Source organism: Pongo pygmaeus, chromosome 6 (assembly GCF_028885625.2).
Source record: "Pongo pygmaeus isolate AG05252 chromosome 6, NHGRI_mPonPyg2-v2.0_pri, whole genome shotgun sequence".
Lineage (NCBI taxonomy): Eukaryota > Metazoa > Chordata > Mammalia > Primates > Hominidae > Pongo > Pongo pygmaeus.
In genome coordinates this window covers 22963972-22981251 of record NC_072379.2, presented here as the reverse complement: position 1 = coordinate 22981251, position 17280 = coordinate 22963972, and the positions used below count along the sequence as shown (strand labels likewise).

General features: G+C 37.7%; 1 protein-coding gene across 6 annotated transcripts in view; it reads left to right on the top strand.

Moving 5' to 3' along the window:
* Positions 1-17280, top strand: part of LOC129041236 (zinc finger protein 479-like) — a 22637-nt gene extending 5357 nt beyond the window's left edge. For 3 of the 6 annotated variants that reach the window (XM_054496656.2, XM_054496655.2, XM_054496654.2), the window contains 4 exons: positions 3016-3068; positions 8518-8644; positions 9123-9218; positions 14129-17280. In XM_054496656.2, coding sequence (XP_054352631.1) covers positions 3030-3068; positions 8518-8644; positions 9123-9218; positions 14129-15777 — 1911 coding nt within the window. In that variant the 5' untranslated portion in view covers positions 3016-3029 and the 3' untranslated portion in view covers positions 15778-17280. Of the gene's footprint in view, positions 1-2674; positions 2903-3015; positions 3069-8517; positions 8645-9122; positions 9219-14128 lie in introns of all 6 variants that reach the window. The other 3 variants (XM_054496652.2, XM_054496653.2, XM_054496658.2) reach the window with 3 other exon arrangements.

Genomic DNA, 17280 nt, shown 5'->3' with positions numbered 1-17280 from the left:
ATATTCCATAATGCCAAATCTAATCTTAGCTGAGAGGGACTTTACTGAGAGGGGCCTCTAACCCCCTAAATCTTAGGAAAGACTCTAACCTTTCTAAGTTGCACCTCAAACACAAGTCTTTCAAATGTTCTTGCCTTTTATTAAAAGGGACCTTTTATCTTATCTGTCTTAGGAGACACTCTAACTCCACTAAATTGGGCTACTAACCTGATCCCATTCTTTACACGGGTATGCCACCACTTACAAAAAGTTAGCCAATTGGTAATTCAGTCTATTTCCTTTGAGTTGCAGGTTTCCTTAGTATCATCCTTTTGTAATTCACTGAAAAGAAGCTTCCAGAAATGGCCCCAATTCAGAAACGAAGATTGGGTTCTTGGATCTCCTACAAGAAATAATTTAGAGCCCTATGCCTGTAACCCCGGCTTATGCCTGTAACCCTGGTAATTTGGGAGGCAGAGGCGGGAGGATCACTTGAGGTCAGGAGTTCGAGACCAGCCTAGCCAACATGGTGAAACCGCATCTCTACTAAAAATAAAAAAATTAGCCGGGCATGGTGGCGCATGCCTGTAATCCCCGCTATTCCAGAGGCTGAGGCAGGAGAATCTCTTGAACTCAGGAGGCAGACGTTGTAGTGAGCCAAGATGGCGCCACTGCACTCCAGCCTGGGTGACAGAGCAGGATGCTGTCTCAAAGACAAAAAAAAAAAAAAAAAAAGATAGAAGAAAGAATTTTGGATGAGTCTGCAGTGCAAAGCAAAAGCAAATTTATTAGGAAAGTAGAGAAATAAAAAATGGCTACTGGGCCGCTCAACTAAGGATACTTAACAGTTATTTCTTGATTATATGCTAACTAAGGGGTGGATTATTCATGAGTTTTACAAGAAAGGGGTGGGCAATTCCCAGAACTGAGTGTTTCTCTTCTTTTTAGACCATGTAAGGTAACTTTCTGATGTTGCCATGGCATTCATTAACTGTCATCGCGCTGGTGGGAATGTCTTTCACATGCTAATGCATTATAATTAGTGTGTAATGATTCGTGAGGACAATCAGAGGTCACTTTCATTCCCACCTTGGTTTTGGTGGATTTTTGTGGCTTCTTTACTGCAAAGTGTTTTCTCAGCAAGGTCTTTGTAAAATGGATCTTGTGCCAATCTTCTATTTATCCTGTGACTTAGAAAGCCGGGCCTCATGGAAATGCAGTCCTGTAGGTCTCAGCCCCATTTTACCCAGCACCTATTCCAGATGCAGTTTCTCTGCTTCAGACGCCTCTGACATAGCTACAGGGTGCTGGAATGTGGCTAGTGTGAACTGCAATGTGCTAGAAAGGTAAAATACAAGATTACATTCAAAGATTTAGCTTCAAAAATGTATATGCTTTATTAACCATTACATACTAATCACATATTAAAATAATAATATTTTGGATATACTGGGCTGATTAAGTTGTTGCAATCAATTCTACCGTTATTCCACCTGTTTCTTTCTTTTTTATTTTGAGACAGAGTCGCTCTGTTGCCAGGCTGGGGTGCTGTGGTGTGATCTCGGCTCACTGCAACCTCTGCCTCTTGGGTTCAAGTGATTCTCCTCTCTCAGCCTCCCTAGTAGCTGGGATCACAAATGCCTGTCACCACGCCCAGCTAATTTTTCTACTTTTGGTAGAGCAGGGGTTTCATCATGTAAGCCAGGCTGGTCTCGAACTCCTGACTTCAGGTGGTTCGCCACCTCGGCCTCTCAAAGTGCTGGGATTACAGGCGTGAGCCACTGCTCCCGGCCCCACCTTTTTCTTTTTACTTTTTAATATTTGGCTACTAGAAAATTCAAAATTTACCTGTGGCTCATATTTTACTGCAGAGGATTGCCTCCCTTTTGAAATCTCAGGCTGCCCGCATGTATTAGTCCATTTTCACACTGCTACAAACAAATACCTCAAACTACGTAATTTTCTTTTAAAAGTAAATTGAATCGTAGTCCTACATGGCTGCAGAATCCTTGGGAAATTTAAATTCATGACCATGACAGAAGGTGAAGGGAAAGCAAGGCACATCTTACATGGTGGAAAAAGAGAGAAAACCGGGGAGGACGTGCCACATTTTTAAACCGTCAAGTATCTTGAGAGCTCCCTTACTACTGCAAGAACAGCATGAGGATAATCCACACCAATGATCCAATCACCTCCTGCCTGCTGCCTGCCCTGACAAATGGGAATTACAATTTTTTTTTTCTTTCAGACGAAGTCTCTTTGTGTCACCCAGGCTGGAGTGCAATGGCGCCATCTTGGCTCACTGCAACCTCCACCCCTGGGTTCAAGCAATTCTGCATCAGTCTCCCGAGTAGCCGGGACTACAGGCGCGCTGCCACGCCTGGATAATTTTTGTATTTTTAGTAGAGACGGAGTTTCACCATATTTTCCAGGCCTATTTCGAACTCCTGAACTAGTGACCTGCCTGCCTCAGCCTCCCAAAGTGCCGGGTTTACAGGCCTGAGCCACTGCGCACGGATGGGAATTACAATTTGAGATTAGATTTGGGTGGAGCCAGAAAGTCACACCATATCACTGCAAAGGATCCGCAGCAAGGAAGGTCATAAAATCCTAAATTTTAAAATAATTGTCATTATTTCAATGTATGAATAAATATTATATATCATTTATAAATGCATATGACATTATACACAAGGTTAAATGCAAATATCCTCTGAAGTTGGCCTGGCTCAGATCAAGGAAGAAGCCCTGCCTGTAAAGGCTGCAGCCTAGGCTGTTGTTTTTGCTTCACTCAGCCCAGTGTGCGATCAAATATTCCCTCGCTCAGGGCATGAAGGGTGGAGCCTGAAACCTTATCCAATCAGGAGCCGTGGACTAGAAACTGTCCAATCAGGCATGCAGCTGGAAAGAACAGGCTACTTCCGTAAGTTTGCCGGTCCTTTGTGTTTCTCTGCGTCCAGAGCTGCAGTTCTTCTCTTCACTACTCTGTGTCCTCTGCTCCTAGAGGCCAAGCCTATGTGTCCTTGTGTCCTGCAGGTATCTGCAGATTTATGGCTAAAAGACCGGGACCCCCTGGAAGCCGAGAAATGGTGAGTGCTGGGTCTGTCATCATGAGAGAGGGGTGGGGGCTGGTTGGAACCGGCAGAACGTGGCTGTAGCAGGACCCAGACTTTCTCTCAGTCGGTTCGAGAGCCTGACGACCCAAATCCTCTTTGGCCCAGCTCGGCTCTCGTCCCCTCCAGCTGCAAGATGGTGCCTGGGCCAGCGGCTGGGACCCTGGGAGCTCTGTCTTTTTCCTCTGCACTGGCTTTGCCCTGGACTGGAGGCCTCTCTGGTGTGCTCTGCACTCCCAGCACCTCACCTCACCCAGATTGTACAGGGATGGGAAAGTCATCAGGGGAGGATCCTGACTCAGGGTGCAAGATTCATGAGTGGAAAGAGCTGTGGTCCTGGGGTCCCTAGTTCCTCATTTTTCCTTTTAGAGATGTATGGGAGTCACTGTAAAAATGAGAATCTGATCAAAGTGTGATTCAAGAATCATAGAGAACCCAGCTGTGGTTTGTGGGTTGTGATCCATGGGAGAGACTCGAAGAAAAGTCTGTTATAAGTTGCATGATGAAGCAAACCAGATTCAATAATTGGTTTGGTACAGTTATGTAGTTTCCTTATTTGTAAGATCCAGGTGAAAATTTCTTGGTTATGTCATCAGAGATTAACTGGCAGTCTGTGGTTGCCTAGGCCTGAATATTTTCTTCAAGATAATAATTTCCAAGAAATGCTTTTTTTGGTTTTATTTTTTGAGAGGGAGTCTCACTCAGTCCTCCAGGCTGGAGTGCAGTGGTGCGATCTCACCTCTTTACAACCTCCGCCTCCCAGGTTCAAGTAATTGTCCTGCCTCAGTCTCCCGAGTAGCTGGAATTACAGCTGTGTGCCACCACGCCCAACTAATTTTTGTATTTGTAGTAGAGACGGGATTTCACCATGTTGGCCAGGTTGGTCTCCAACTTTTGGCCTCAGGTGATCTGCCTGCCTCAGCCTCCCAATGGGCTGGGGTTACAGGTGTGAGCCACTGCACCCAGCTGATATTTTTTCTTTACCTTTTATTTTAGGTTCAGGGGTACATGTGCAGGTTTGTTATATAGGTAAAATCATATCATGAAGTTTTTGTGTACAGATTATTTTATCACTCAGGTACTAAGCATAGTATCCAACAGATTAGTTTTCTGATTTTCTCCATCCTCTGACCCTCCACCCTGAACTGAGCCTCAGTGTCTGTTGTTCTCTTATTTGTGTCCACGTGTTCTCATTATTTTGCTCCCACTTATAAGTGACAACATACAGTTTTTTATCTTCTGTTCCAGCACTAGTTTTCTAAAAATAACAGTCTCCAGTTCCATCGACGTTGCTGCAAAGGACATGATGTTGTTCTTTCTTATAGTTGCATCATATTTCATGGTGTTTACATACCACATTTTCTTTATCCAGTCTACCATTGAAGACATACAGGATTATTTCTTGTTTTTGCTATTGTGAATCGTGCTTTAATAAACATATGCGTGCATGTGTCTTCATGGTAGAAAAGCTAACATTCACTGGGTATATTCCCAGTTGTGGGATTGGGAATGGTAATTCTGTTTTCAGGTTTTTGAAAAAATGCCAAGCTGCTTTTCTCAGTGGTTAAATAAATTTATACTTTCACCAGCAGCATATAAGCATTCAATTTCTCCACAGTCTTACAAGCATCTGTTTTTATTTTTGTTTTTACTTTTTATTCTAATTGTTTTTATTTGAATTATTTCTTTTTTTCCCATTAGTCTAGTGTTTTATCTATCTTATTATGTTTACATAGAATCAACTTCTGGTTCCTTTGAATTTTTTTTTTTTAAGACAGAGTTTCACTCTTAGACCCAGGCTGGAGTGCAGTGGTGCGGCCTCAGCTCACTGCAACCTCTGCCTTCCAGTTTCAAGCAATTCTCCTGCCTCAGCCTCCCGAGTAGCTGGGATTACAGGCATGTGCCACCACGGCCAGCTAATTTTTGTGTTTTTAGTAGAGATGGGCTTTCACCATGTTGACTAGGCTGGTCTCAAGCTCCTGAACTCGTGATCTTCCCGCCCTGGCCACACAAAGTGCTGGGATTACAGGAGTGAGCCACAGCACATGCATGGCCCGTTGAACTTCTTATAGTTATTTATGTCTCAAACCTCTTCATTTCAGCTCTGATTTTGGTTATTTCTTGACTTTTGTGAGCTTTGAAGTTGGTTTGCTCTTACTTTTGAAATTCTTTTAATTGTAACATTAGATTTTTAAATTGAGATCTTTCTAACTTTTTGATGTGGATGTTTAGTGATATACATTTTATTGTTAACACTGCCTTAGCTCTAACCCTGAGATTCAGGTATGTTGTATTTTGGTTGTAATTAGTTTCAAAAATTTTATTTCTGCCTTAATTTCATTATTTCCAAAATAGCCATTTGGAAGCTGATTATTCCATTTTTATGTAATTGCATCCTTTCACATGTTTTTTGTATTGAATTATTCTATACATTTTCTATTTAAAATTAATGAGAAAGATAAGAAGAAATAAAAATGCTGTGCTCTTAATCTAAATGCTAAAAATTATTCAGCACTTAGTACCAGCTCCCAGGGTGCTATGAAAATTAAATCACAAAATGTGTTATTCCCAGTACAGTGTTCTGTGACATGCTCCTGAGCACAGTACCTGCTTAATAAACATTTTATTAGTACATGTGTACAGGTTTCCCAAGTGCGGGTTTACTCAGACATTGCTGTCTTCTGTTGTCCCTGTAAACTTAAAAAAGCCAACAAAAATATAGTATTTCAGGTTGGAAATTGGTTGTCTTTATTTGTAGCAGAAGTATTAGTATTGTGACAAATGTGGTGTGTGTAAGGGACTCTTCTGTGCATGCTTTCACTTGCTAATGCTAATAATGTGTCTGGGAAAGCACAATCAGCATTTACAGGGGACTTGTTGAGAAAGCCCATGCCTGGACCCTTTTGGATCCTGCAGAATCACGTTGCATAGAGCGGGGCCAAGATTACCAAGTGATTTATAAACTTGAGGGGTTCAAGATACTTTCAGGATAGTTAGTTCAACCTTTGCATCAAAGGAAGGCTGCACTGCCTGCCCTGTTTAAGTTTGGTAGGAAGAGGTCAGTGCAGTTCATGTTCCCATTACTCTAAAGAAAATTGCTGGTTTCTGATAGGGGAGGGCAGGGACAAAGAAACTTATATTTTAATAGTTGTGGAGAAGCTCATTGTTCTCTCATTGCTCTTAAATCTTTTCAGTTATAAACAACAAAAATGGGTGAATGTTTTCTGCAAGTCTCAGTCTTCCGCCCGTGGGTGTGTGTGGTGGTAGCCCGTGAATAGGTTGTGCTTTAAAGTCATATTCTCAAGATGCAGGTTTGATATGTCCAGGGCATCTTATCTGAAAATACATTTCAGAGAAAGTGGAGGAAAAGAGACAAATCACTTTTTCTCGGGTGAGCATGTCTCAGATCAAGTGCACTGTCCACTCTGCCTTTTGGAATGCCTTGTGTTCAGAACTTGCAGTTTTTTACTTCTCTACTTGTGCTGTTGATCCCTAATGAGTTTGTTTCAACTATTTTTTGTGATTTTTATGATAGTCAAGGGGTTCTGAAAAAAATATTTGTTTTCTATATGCCATAGCATTCTATACATTTCTCTTCATCTTGGATTCTTGTATATCATGCAGAATTCTTACCACAAATTTACAACCTACGATATATAAAATGTTCCCGTTGTAGCTGTTGAACATTAGAAGGTGTGGATACTCAAGATTTCTACTGGGGAGACACCGTTGTCTTCGGATATTAGTGAAAAATGAAACATGTTATATTGAGGTTTCATCTGTGTGCTCTATTAGTTCCATGCAGAACAGCGTTTAGAAAATGCTCATTTAAACAGTGTGGCATTTATTACACAGAAAGTTCTGAAAAAACTGTTAGGAGATACTTGCTTTCCAGGGTGCTAAGGAAAGACTACTTAAAATTACTAATAAAAATTACAGAACAGGGAAGTTATCTGCACCTTCAACTTTGCATAAAACTGATGTTTCTTTATGATTAAATTTAGGCCAGGTGCAATGGCTTTGGCTTGTAATCCCAGCACACTGGGAGGCTGAGGCAGGCAGATCACGTGAGGTCAGGAGTTCAAGGCCAGCCTGACCAACATGGTGAAACACCATCTCTACTAAAAATAGAAAATTAGCCGGACGTGATGGCATATGCCTGTAATCCCAGCTCCTCGGGAGGCTGAGGCAAGAGAATCACTTGAACCCAGTGATTCTGGGTTGTAATGTAGATTACAATTTACTTTTCTGAGAGGAGAGAAATGCCACAGCAGTGATGTTGTGTCATGTGTGCATCAGCACATAATAAAAATGTGTCCTAACAAAGTTGATAGCAATTTTATTCACTTGGTTCAAGATCTCTATGACATTTTTTTCCACTCTAGAGTTAATTCTTATTCTCTTAATTATTAAGGACACTTAGGAGATTTACTAGCTGAAGTGCATAAACCATCGCATTTAATCTGGAGGCTGTCCTTTCCTTTTAGATGACTTTTGCTTATATTTGTCTTTTAAAAATGAAGGCTCTTATATCTTTATTTACAGGTGAGAGAAACTGGGAAAAACCCAGACTCTGCCATTTACTGGATATTTGACAAAATATTCTTACTAGGCTAGAAACATTGGTGAGCTTGCTAAAAATTCAGAAATTCAGACTTTCTCTGAAATCTCCTGAAACAAAATCTCACAAGATCTTTAGTTTATTGTACATACTAAGACTTCAGAGGTATCTTCCAACTCATCATGACTGTTCTATCTGAGAAATATACACAACTTATTCTATATGATGTAAATATAGCACTCAAAAATAGACATGTCCGGCCAGGTGCAGTGGCTCATGCCTGCCATCCCAGCACTTTGGGAGGCTGAGGTGGGTGGATCACCTGAGGTGAGGGATGCAAGACCTGCCAGGTCCACATGGAGAAACCCCATCTCTACTAAAAATACAAAAATTAGCCAGTCATGGTGGCTCATGCTTGTAGTCCCAGCTACTCAGGAGGCTGAGGCAGGAGAATCAATTGAACCCGGGAGATGAAGGTTGCACTGAGCCAAGATCATACCACTGCACTCCAGCCTGGGCAACAGAGTGAGACTCGGTCTCAAAGAAAAAAAAAAAGAAGAAGAAAAGAAAAACAGAAAAAAAAAAAGACATGTCCATGTTGATGTCATTAATTTTATAATGTATCATCCAGAAAAGTATCAAATCTACAGTGGTATTGTGGATCTTATGCTATCCTATTTTCTCAGAGTTAGAGAATACTTCAGTGTTAAAAATTATCTTATTGAATAATTTTAGTCAGTCTTATAAGTGAGAACCACTTCTTTTTACTCTCTTTTTTAACTTGAGTCAAATAAAAATCTCTGCCTATGGCCATGCGGTAAGTGCTTGTGTGTTCATGAGTGGTTTTGTTTGTTTGTTTTCCAGGGACTGTTGACATTCAGAGACATAGCTATAGAATTCTCTCCGGAGGAATGGCAATGCCTGGATTGTGCTCAGCGGAATTTATATAGAGATGTGATGTTAGAGAACTACAGAAACCTGGTCTCCCTGGGTGAGGATAACTTCAATACATAATTCCTAATATATTTATTTTCTCTTTTCTAAGATGTTTTTGGTAATTTCTGCTTTGCATGAATGAATTTTAGATCTCCAATTTTAAGAAAATCTTGGGGATTCATTGGTGTAGAACAAATTCTTCAAGGTGTTTTATCTTGACTAGAACTTTTCCCTTTCCTGAGCTTATGTATCTTTTGCTCTAGGTTAGTGGGAATTCCAAAAATGCCATGGCATAAAATATCGTTGCCCACACATTAGAATTCAGTTGCTGTCACCAATTTTTGATTCAGTAGTACTCAGTAGTGAAATTAAGGACCTATAAATTTAAAATATTTTCTGAATATTTAGAAAGTTCTATTATGAATCAATATTAATTTTCTAGAATTTTCTATTATATCCTCTAAGCATAATACTAATTTGGTAATTAAAGAATTCAGCATGATCTATGTCACTTTTTTTTCTTAATAAAACAGGTATTGCTGTCTCTAAGCCAGACTTGATCACGTGTCTGGAGCAAAATAAAGAGTCCCAGAATATAAAGAGAAATGAGATGGTAGCCAAACACCCAGGTAGGTGAGAGCGAATGAAGCAGATGAGACAGATGAGAGGTACACAAATCAAGGAGGCAGCCAGTCCTTAAAATGTGGTCTGAGGAACTGTGCTTTGATGAAAAGAGTTTCTGAGAAGCTCAAGTCATTTTTTTCTTTTGCTCTCACATAGGGACACCTTCTGCCTCATGCTGTTAAATTCTCTAAGGATTCCACTTTTGCTTCCATAATCTTTCTTCAAGTTCGCAGTGTGAGCCAAAGTTTTCTTTAAAGGTTATCAGGGACTGCACAAACTGACTGCTTTACCATTGCTTTTGGGGACACACTAATATCTGCATATTTTTGAAAAACTCTAAACCATTAAAATTTTTTTTTTGCATCATGTCTAAAATGTGTGAGAATAGTAGTTTCTCTTTCATTGGTGGTCATCCATTTTTCTGCACATGCCATTCTGTTTTTATTACTATAGCCTTGAAATATATTTTAAAGTTTTTACAAATTTTTTTAAAATTTTTAAATTTTTTATATGTATTTATTTATTTAGAGGCTTGCTTATCCCCCCCTTGCTGTGGGGGGATATGCAAGCAGGGTACCTTTTATGTCTTCATTTTACTGTGTTGCATATTTTAGATATAGACTCATAAATGGTATTGCTGTATTATATTATATTATAATTTCATTTTAAATTATTTAAAGAACATTTATGATATTTTTATGATGGCTGTATCTTTTTCTCATAAAAAACAACTTACATAGGTTTCAATTTCTTTACATCAACAGTTGGTGTTTTAAAAAAATTTATAGTGGCCATCCTAATTGATGTAAGGTAATTTTGTTTTGCATTGTGATTATGTTTTGCATTTTTCTATAAATTATTAATTTTGTGCAGCCTTTCAAATGCTTCTTCCCATTTGTATATCTTTTTTATTAAAATTTAATTTAATCTTTTTTCCATTTCTTTCTTTCTTTCTTTTTTTTTTTTTTTGAGACGGAGTTTCGCTCTTGTTTCCCAGGCAACAAGAGCAATGGTGCCATTTCAGCTCACAGCAACCTCTGCCTCCTGGATTCAAATGATTCTGCTGCCTCAGCCTCCTGAGTAGCTGGGATCAGGGATGTGCCACCACACCCAGCTAATTTTGTATTTATAGTAGGGATGGGTTTCTCCATGTTGGTCAGGCTGGTCTCGAATTCCTGACCTCAGGTGATCTGCCCACCTCAGCCTCCCAAAGTTCTGGGATCACATGTGTGAGCCACCGCACCCGGCTCATTTGTCCATTTCTAAATCAAGTAATTCAATTATTGTTGTCTAGTGCTAGGAGTAGTTTATATATTCTCAATATTAAGTCTTATCACGTGTGATTTTCAAATATTGTCACCGATTTCTTGGGAGACACTGTCACTCTATTAAATGTTTTATTTGATTGCAGAAATTTTGAAGTTTAGCCCAATTAAATTTTTCTGTTCTCCTCTTTGTTGCTCATGCATTTGATGGCATATCTAAGAAAATGTGCCAAGACCAATGTCATGTCTTTGCACTATACTTTTTTTCTAAGAGTTTCATTAGGTTTTTTTTAGTCTAAGTACTTTGTTTAAAATATTTTTTATATGTGATGCAATTAAACCATTCAACTTCATTTTTTCAATGTAGATGTCCAGTTTTCAACATTATCTGTTGAAGGGATTATATTTTCTCCATTGTCTGCTCATGGCAACCTTGAGGCAGATTATTTGGTCATACACAGAAGAGTTCATTGCTGGGCTTTCTATTTTGTTCTATCATGTCTTTATCTGTCTTTTTGTGAATACCACATAGTTATTGTTATTGCTGTTTTTTATTATGTTTTGAAATTATGAAGTATAGTACCTCTGTGTTTTTCATGTGTGTTTCTCTAGATTTGGTTCATAATAAAATTTAAAAATTTTAAACAACATTTCAGGAATAAATATACTTTTGGAATTTTGATACAAATTATATTAAATTTGTTCACCACTGTGGGTTATATTGACATCTTAACAAATTAAGTCATCACTTAAATATGTTGGCCCTTGAGAAAAAATATTAAATTAAATTAATCTAAATTATTTGACCCTGTGCAAGAATACAGTGAAGAGTGTGTTTATTTCCATGTATTTTTGATTTGCCAGTATTACTTTTTTCTTTTTAGTTTTATTCAGTTTGGGTTAGAAAACATATACTGTATGATTTTGCTCTTCTTAATTTTTTTTTGACTCAGAGTTTCTCACTCTGTTTCCCAGACTGTAGTGCAGTAGCACAATCTTGGCTCACTGCAGCCTCAACCTCTTGGACTCAAGTAATCCTTTCACCTTGGCCTACTGAGTGGCTGGCACTACAGGCATACTCTGCCACGCTCAGCTAATTTTTAATTATTTGTAGAGACAGGGTCTCACTGTGTTCCCAAGGCTAGTATCAAACTTCTTGCCCCAAGTGATTCTTCCACCTTGGCCTCCCAAACTGCTGGGATTACACCTGTGAGCCACTGCACCTGGCTGATCTTTTGAAATTTACTAAGACTTATGTGTTCTAACAGAATGCACCAGGTGCAAATAAGAATATTTTGTATCCACTTACTTTTGACTGGAGAGTTCTGTACATGTCTGTTTAGCCTATTTGGTTTGTGATATGGTGTAGATGCCCTCCAAATCTCATGTTGAAATGTAATCTGCACTGTTGGATGTGGGGTCTAATGAGAGCTGTTTGCATCATGGAGACAAATCCCTCATGAATGACTTGGCACAATCCCCTTGGTAATCATAGGGTTCTCACTCTATTAATTCACATGAGAGCTGGTTGCTTAAAGGAACCTGGCTCCTCCACCTCACACTCACATCATCTTTCACCATGTGACATGTTTGGTTCTTCTTTGCCTTCCACTATAATTGTAAGCTTCCTCATATCTTCACCAGAAGGAGATGCTGGCATATACTTCTTGTACAGTCTACTGAACTGTGAATCAAAAAAATCTTTTTCTTTATAAATTACCCAGTCTGAGGTTATTTTCTATAGCAATGGAAAATAAATTCATACGCAATACAATATTCTTCGGGTTTTCAGTTTTTTTAATTGATTTTTTATTTAAATTTTTTATTTATTATTGAAAGTGAGGTCTTAATGTTTATAATTTTGTGTTGCTATTTTATTTCTTGCTTCATTTCTGTCAATATTTGCTTAATATATTTTGAAGCCCTCATGTTATATATGCATATACATACAGATAGACACAATAGGTATAGATTTCTAGTAAATGGACTCATTTTAGCATTATATAATATCAGTCTTTGTCTCATGCTAGTAATTGACTCATTTGCTTTTGTGTGTCTAAAAAGATTTTTTCTTTGTGCTACATTGGAGATTCTGTAAAACATTTTAAATGTTACAACAGTATATTTTAAACTGGTAAAAAAATGACTTCAGTTGCATAGAAAAATTTGTCTTCATTAAATCTACCCTATACTTCTTATTGATGTTGCTAATTATATCTTTTTATGTTTTATGATTATTTTTATGCTTATATTTTTCAAATTTTAAAAAATAACTAAAAGTATTTTCTGCACCATCACAATAATGCCACAGAATTTTACTTTTGTATATGCATATGTTTTTCAGAAAGTTATGTATTTTCATATGATTACATATATTTTTCATCATGTTATTTTATGTGGAAAGACCTCTTTACAGCATTTTATTTAGGGCACATGCAATGATTATAGCTTTTCCAGCATTTATTTATTATGGAAGAGTTTTATTTTTCTTTATGTTATGTAGTACATTTTTTTCTGGTTTTATTATTCTCACCATGAAAATTTTTTTCAGCCTTTGACCATTTTACACAGTTCTTTTCTGACCTGCACGGTTTCTGTTTACAAATTCACTGGTTGTCTCAGAGGACTATGCTTATAAATAATACCTCACTTTTATCCTGCAGCTCCCAAGATTATCTTCTGGTTTGTGACTTTTGAAACTTTGCTTAAATTTGTGTTGCGGATCTTTTTGTGTACATCCTAGTTTGTTTGTTTAGCTTCTTCATTTTTTACATATTTTTTTCTTACTTTAAAATTTTTTCAGTTATTCTTTTTTACCTCCACATTGTTTATTTTTATCATTGCAAGTTTTGCTGGTATACTTATTTTTCTTATTTTATTTGGGTGTCCGGTTTTCCATTTTTGTCATTGAGCATAATATGGATTATCTTAAATTTTAAAAATCAAGATGTACATCTTTATTTTTATAGTTGCTTTTTCAAAATTTTTGATTTTTTTGATTGGACCATGTTGTCCTCATGTTTTATATACATTGTAATCTTTGTTTGAGATTTAGACACTAACATAAAACTACCTCTCATGATCCTTATAATGCAGCTCCTTCCTGTCATAGCATGACACCAATTGTCTTTGATAGAGATTCTGGGATTCTCACAAACATGTTCTCAGGATGTGTTTTGTCTGCAATTTGTATTTATTTTTCAATTAAAAGACTTCTTCATATTTCTTCTTAGTGGTCAGTAACTACGTTCTACACCTATCTTCTGCCCATGATACTGCAGTCTTTCTGCAGTTGTAACATTCACTTTTGAGCTCAGAAGGCTTAAAGCTGTTATTAAAGGCACCATGTTCTTCTACTGGGCATGAGGAAGGGCTATGTTGGGTAAATATAGCAGACTTTTCTTTTGTCTCTATATGGCTCTGGACATTGTGCTCACATGGTGCACACACTTTATTTATAAATTTCCAACAAAGGTATTTTGGTCACTGTGATTTTGTTACATTTATACATCTATGAAGGAATTATGGCCTGTGGTATTTTGATATGGCATTTTGCTAATGTACCTTGTATAATTTTATATATTTCATTTGTAGAATATATTTATATAAGTCCAGAAAGTGGAGTAACTTGTGCTTTTTATGTCTTTCAGTTATGCATTCCCATTTCACCCAAGACCTTCAGCCAGAGCAGGGCATAAAAGATTCACTCCAAAAAGTAATACCAAGAACGTATGGAAAATGTGGACATGAGAATTTACAATTTAAAAAATGCTGTAAAATTGTGGGTGAATGTGAGGTGCACAAAGGAGGTTATAATGAAGTTAACCAATGTTTGTCAACTACCCAAAACAAAATATTTCAGACTCATAAATATGTCAAAGTCTTTGGTAAATTTTTAAATTCCAATAGACATAAAACAAGATATACTGGAAAGAAACATTTCAAATGTAAAAAATATGGCAAATCATTTTGCATGCTTTCACACCTAAATCAACATCAGGTAATTCAAACTAGGGAGAAGTCCTACAAATGCAAAGAATGTGGCAAATCCTTTAACTGCTCCTCAAACCATACTACACATAAAATAATTCATACTGGAGAGAAACCATATAGATGTGAGGAATGTGGCAAAGTCCTTAGCTGGTCCGCAAACCTTACTAGACATAAGATAACTCATACTGGAGAGAAACCCTACACATGTGAAGAATGTGGCCAAGCCTTTAGGCACTCCTCAACACTTACTAACCACAAGAGGATTCATACTGGAGAGAGACCCTACAAATGTGAAGAATGTGGCAAAGCCTATAGCTTATCCTCAACCCTCACTGACCACAAGAGAATTCATACTGGAGAGAAACCCTACACATGTGAAGAATGTGGCCAAGCCTTTAGGCGCTCCTCAACACTTACTAACCACAAGAGAATTCATACTGGAGAGAGACCCTACAAATGTGAAGAATGTGGCAAAGCCTATAGCTTACCCTCAACCCTCGCTGACCACAAGAGAATTCATACTGGAGAGAAACCCTGCAGATGTGAGGAATGTGGCCAAGCCTTTACCTGGTCCTCAAACCTTACTAGACATAAGAGAATTCATACTGGAGAGAGACCCTACACATGTGAAGAATGTGGCAAAGCCTATAGCTTACTCTCAACGCTCACTGACCACAAGAGAATTCATACTGGAGAGAAACCCTGCAGATGTGAGGAATGTGGCAAAGCCTTTACCTGGTCCTCAAACCTTACTAGACATAAGAGAATTCATACTGGAGAGAAACCCTACACATGTGAAGAATGTGGCCAAGCCTTTAGCTTATCCTCGAACCTTACTAGACATAAGAGAATGCATACTGCAGGGAAACCCTACACATGTGAAGAATGTGGCCAAGACTTTAGGCGCTCCTCAGCACTTACTATCCACAGGAGAATTCATACTGGAGAGAGACCCTACAAATGTGAAGAATGTGGCAAAGCATTTAGCTTATCCTCAACCCTCACTGACCACAAGAGAATTCATACTGGAGAGAAACCCTACATATGTGAAGAATGTGGCAAAGCCTTTAACTACTCCTCAACCCTTATGCAACATAAGAGAATTCATACTGGAGAGAAACCCTACAAATGTGAAGAATGTGACCAAGCTTTTAAGTGGCATTCAGGTCTTGCTAAACATAAGACAATTCACACTGGAGAGAAACCCTACAAATGTGAAGAATGTGGCAAAGCTTTTAAGTGGCATTCAAGTCTTGCTAAACATAAGACAATTCACACTGCAGAGAAACCCTACAAATGTGAATAATGTGGCAAAGTCCACCCTCAGGCCTCATAATACATAAAATAATTTATACTGGAAAAAAAACACTACAAGTGTAGAGAATGTGGCCAAGCCTTTAACCAGTTCCAAACCTTAATTGAATGTAAGAGAATTCATATTGGAAAAAAATTTTATAAACTTAAAAAAATGTAACAAAGCCTTTAACCAACCCTCAAACCTTAATGAACCTAAGAGAAATTATTTTTAAAAAATTTTTTGAGATGGAGTCTCCCTGTGTCACCCAGGCTGGAGTGCAGTGGCATGATCTCAGCTCACTGTAACCTCTGCCTTCCGGGTTCAAGCGATTCTCCTGCCTCAGCCTCCTGAGTAGCTGGGATTACAGGCGTGTGCCACCACACTGGCTGATTTTTGTATTTTTAGTAGAGATAGAGTTTCACCATGTTGGCCAGGCTGGTCTTGAACTGCTGACCTCAGGTGATCCACCTTTGTCAGCCTCCCAAAGCCTGAGAGAATTTATATTAGAGAGACCCTAGAAACATTAAAAAAAAAGTGACAAAACTTTTAAGCACATCTCAGGCCTTACATAATATCTGATCATTCATTCTAGAGAGAAACTCTACAAAAGCAAAGAATGTGGTAAAGCTCTTAGTCTTGAACCCTTATTATACATAAGAGAATTAATACTGAAGAGAAACCCTACAATAAGGAATATGGCAATGTCTTTAAAAAGTCCTCAAACCTGAATAAATGTAAGATAATTGATATTGGAGAGAAACCTTGCAATTGTAGGGAAAAATGTGGCAAACCCTCTGTCTCAAAAAAAAAATTATAAATGTGATTACTGTAAAAAGACCTTTTGGAAAATATAGGCCTTTAAAGTAAAGACTAGTTATTCTGAAGACAAACATACAAACATAAAGAGGATTGTTGTACCTTTACTTCCATTACAGATTTTATTGTACACATTTTATATTAAAGGAAAAATTTGAAGATCTGAAAAAGATGCTCAAACTTTGTTGAACGTTAGAGAATTTATATTGGCGAGAAAGTCTAAACATGTAATGAATGTGAAAAACATTTGTTCAAAAACTATGGCTTAGAAAACACCAGTTTATACTAAATATTTTTGCAGAACCAGTAAATGGGGAAAACATATTAAATCAAAAATTGTCTATATAAACATCTGAGGAGGCACAGTAGAAAGATGAAGGCACTGAAACTTCAGACATTACACGAAATCAGAGTGTTGAGTGTAAAAGAGATCCAAAGCTAACACCATATTCATGTTAAAGAAGTAGGTTTTTTTGGAGATTTATAATTACCTTCGAGGTATGCTTCTTTCTTCTATAAAAAATAGTTTCTGAAAAGCAAATAATAATGTAACTCAAGTCTCAGATTCCGTCATGTTGACTCTTCCCATTGTTTGTGAAAGTATTTGAACAGTTGTTTCATCAGAGATAGGAGAGATTGTTTTTTATCAATTGTGCATTTATGTAATAAAATGCAATAAATTTAAAAATATTTAAA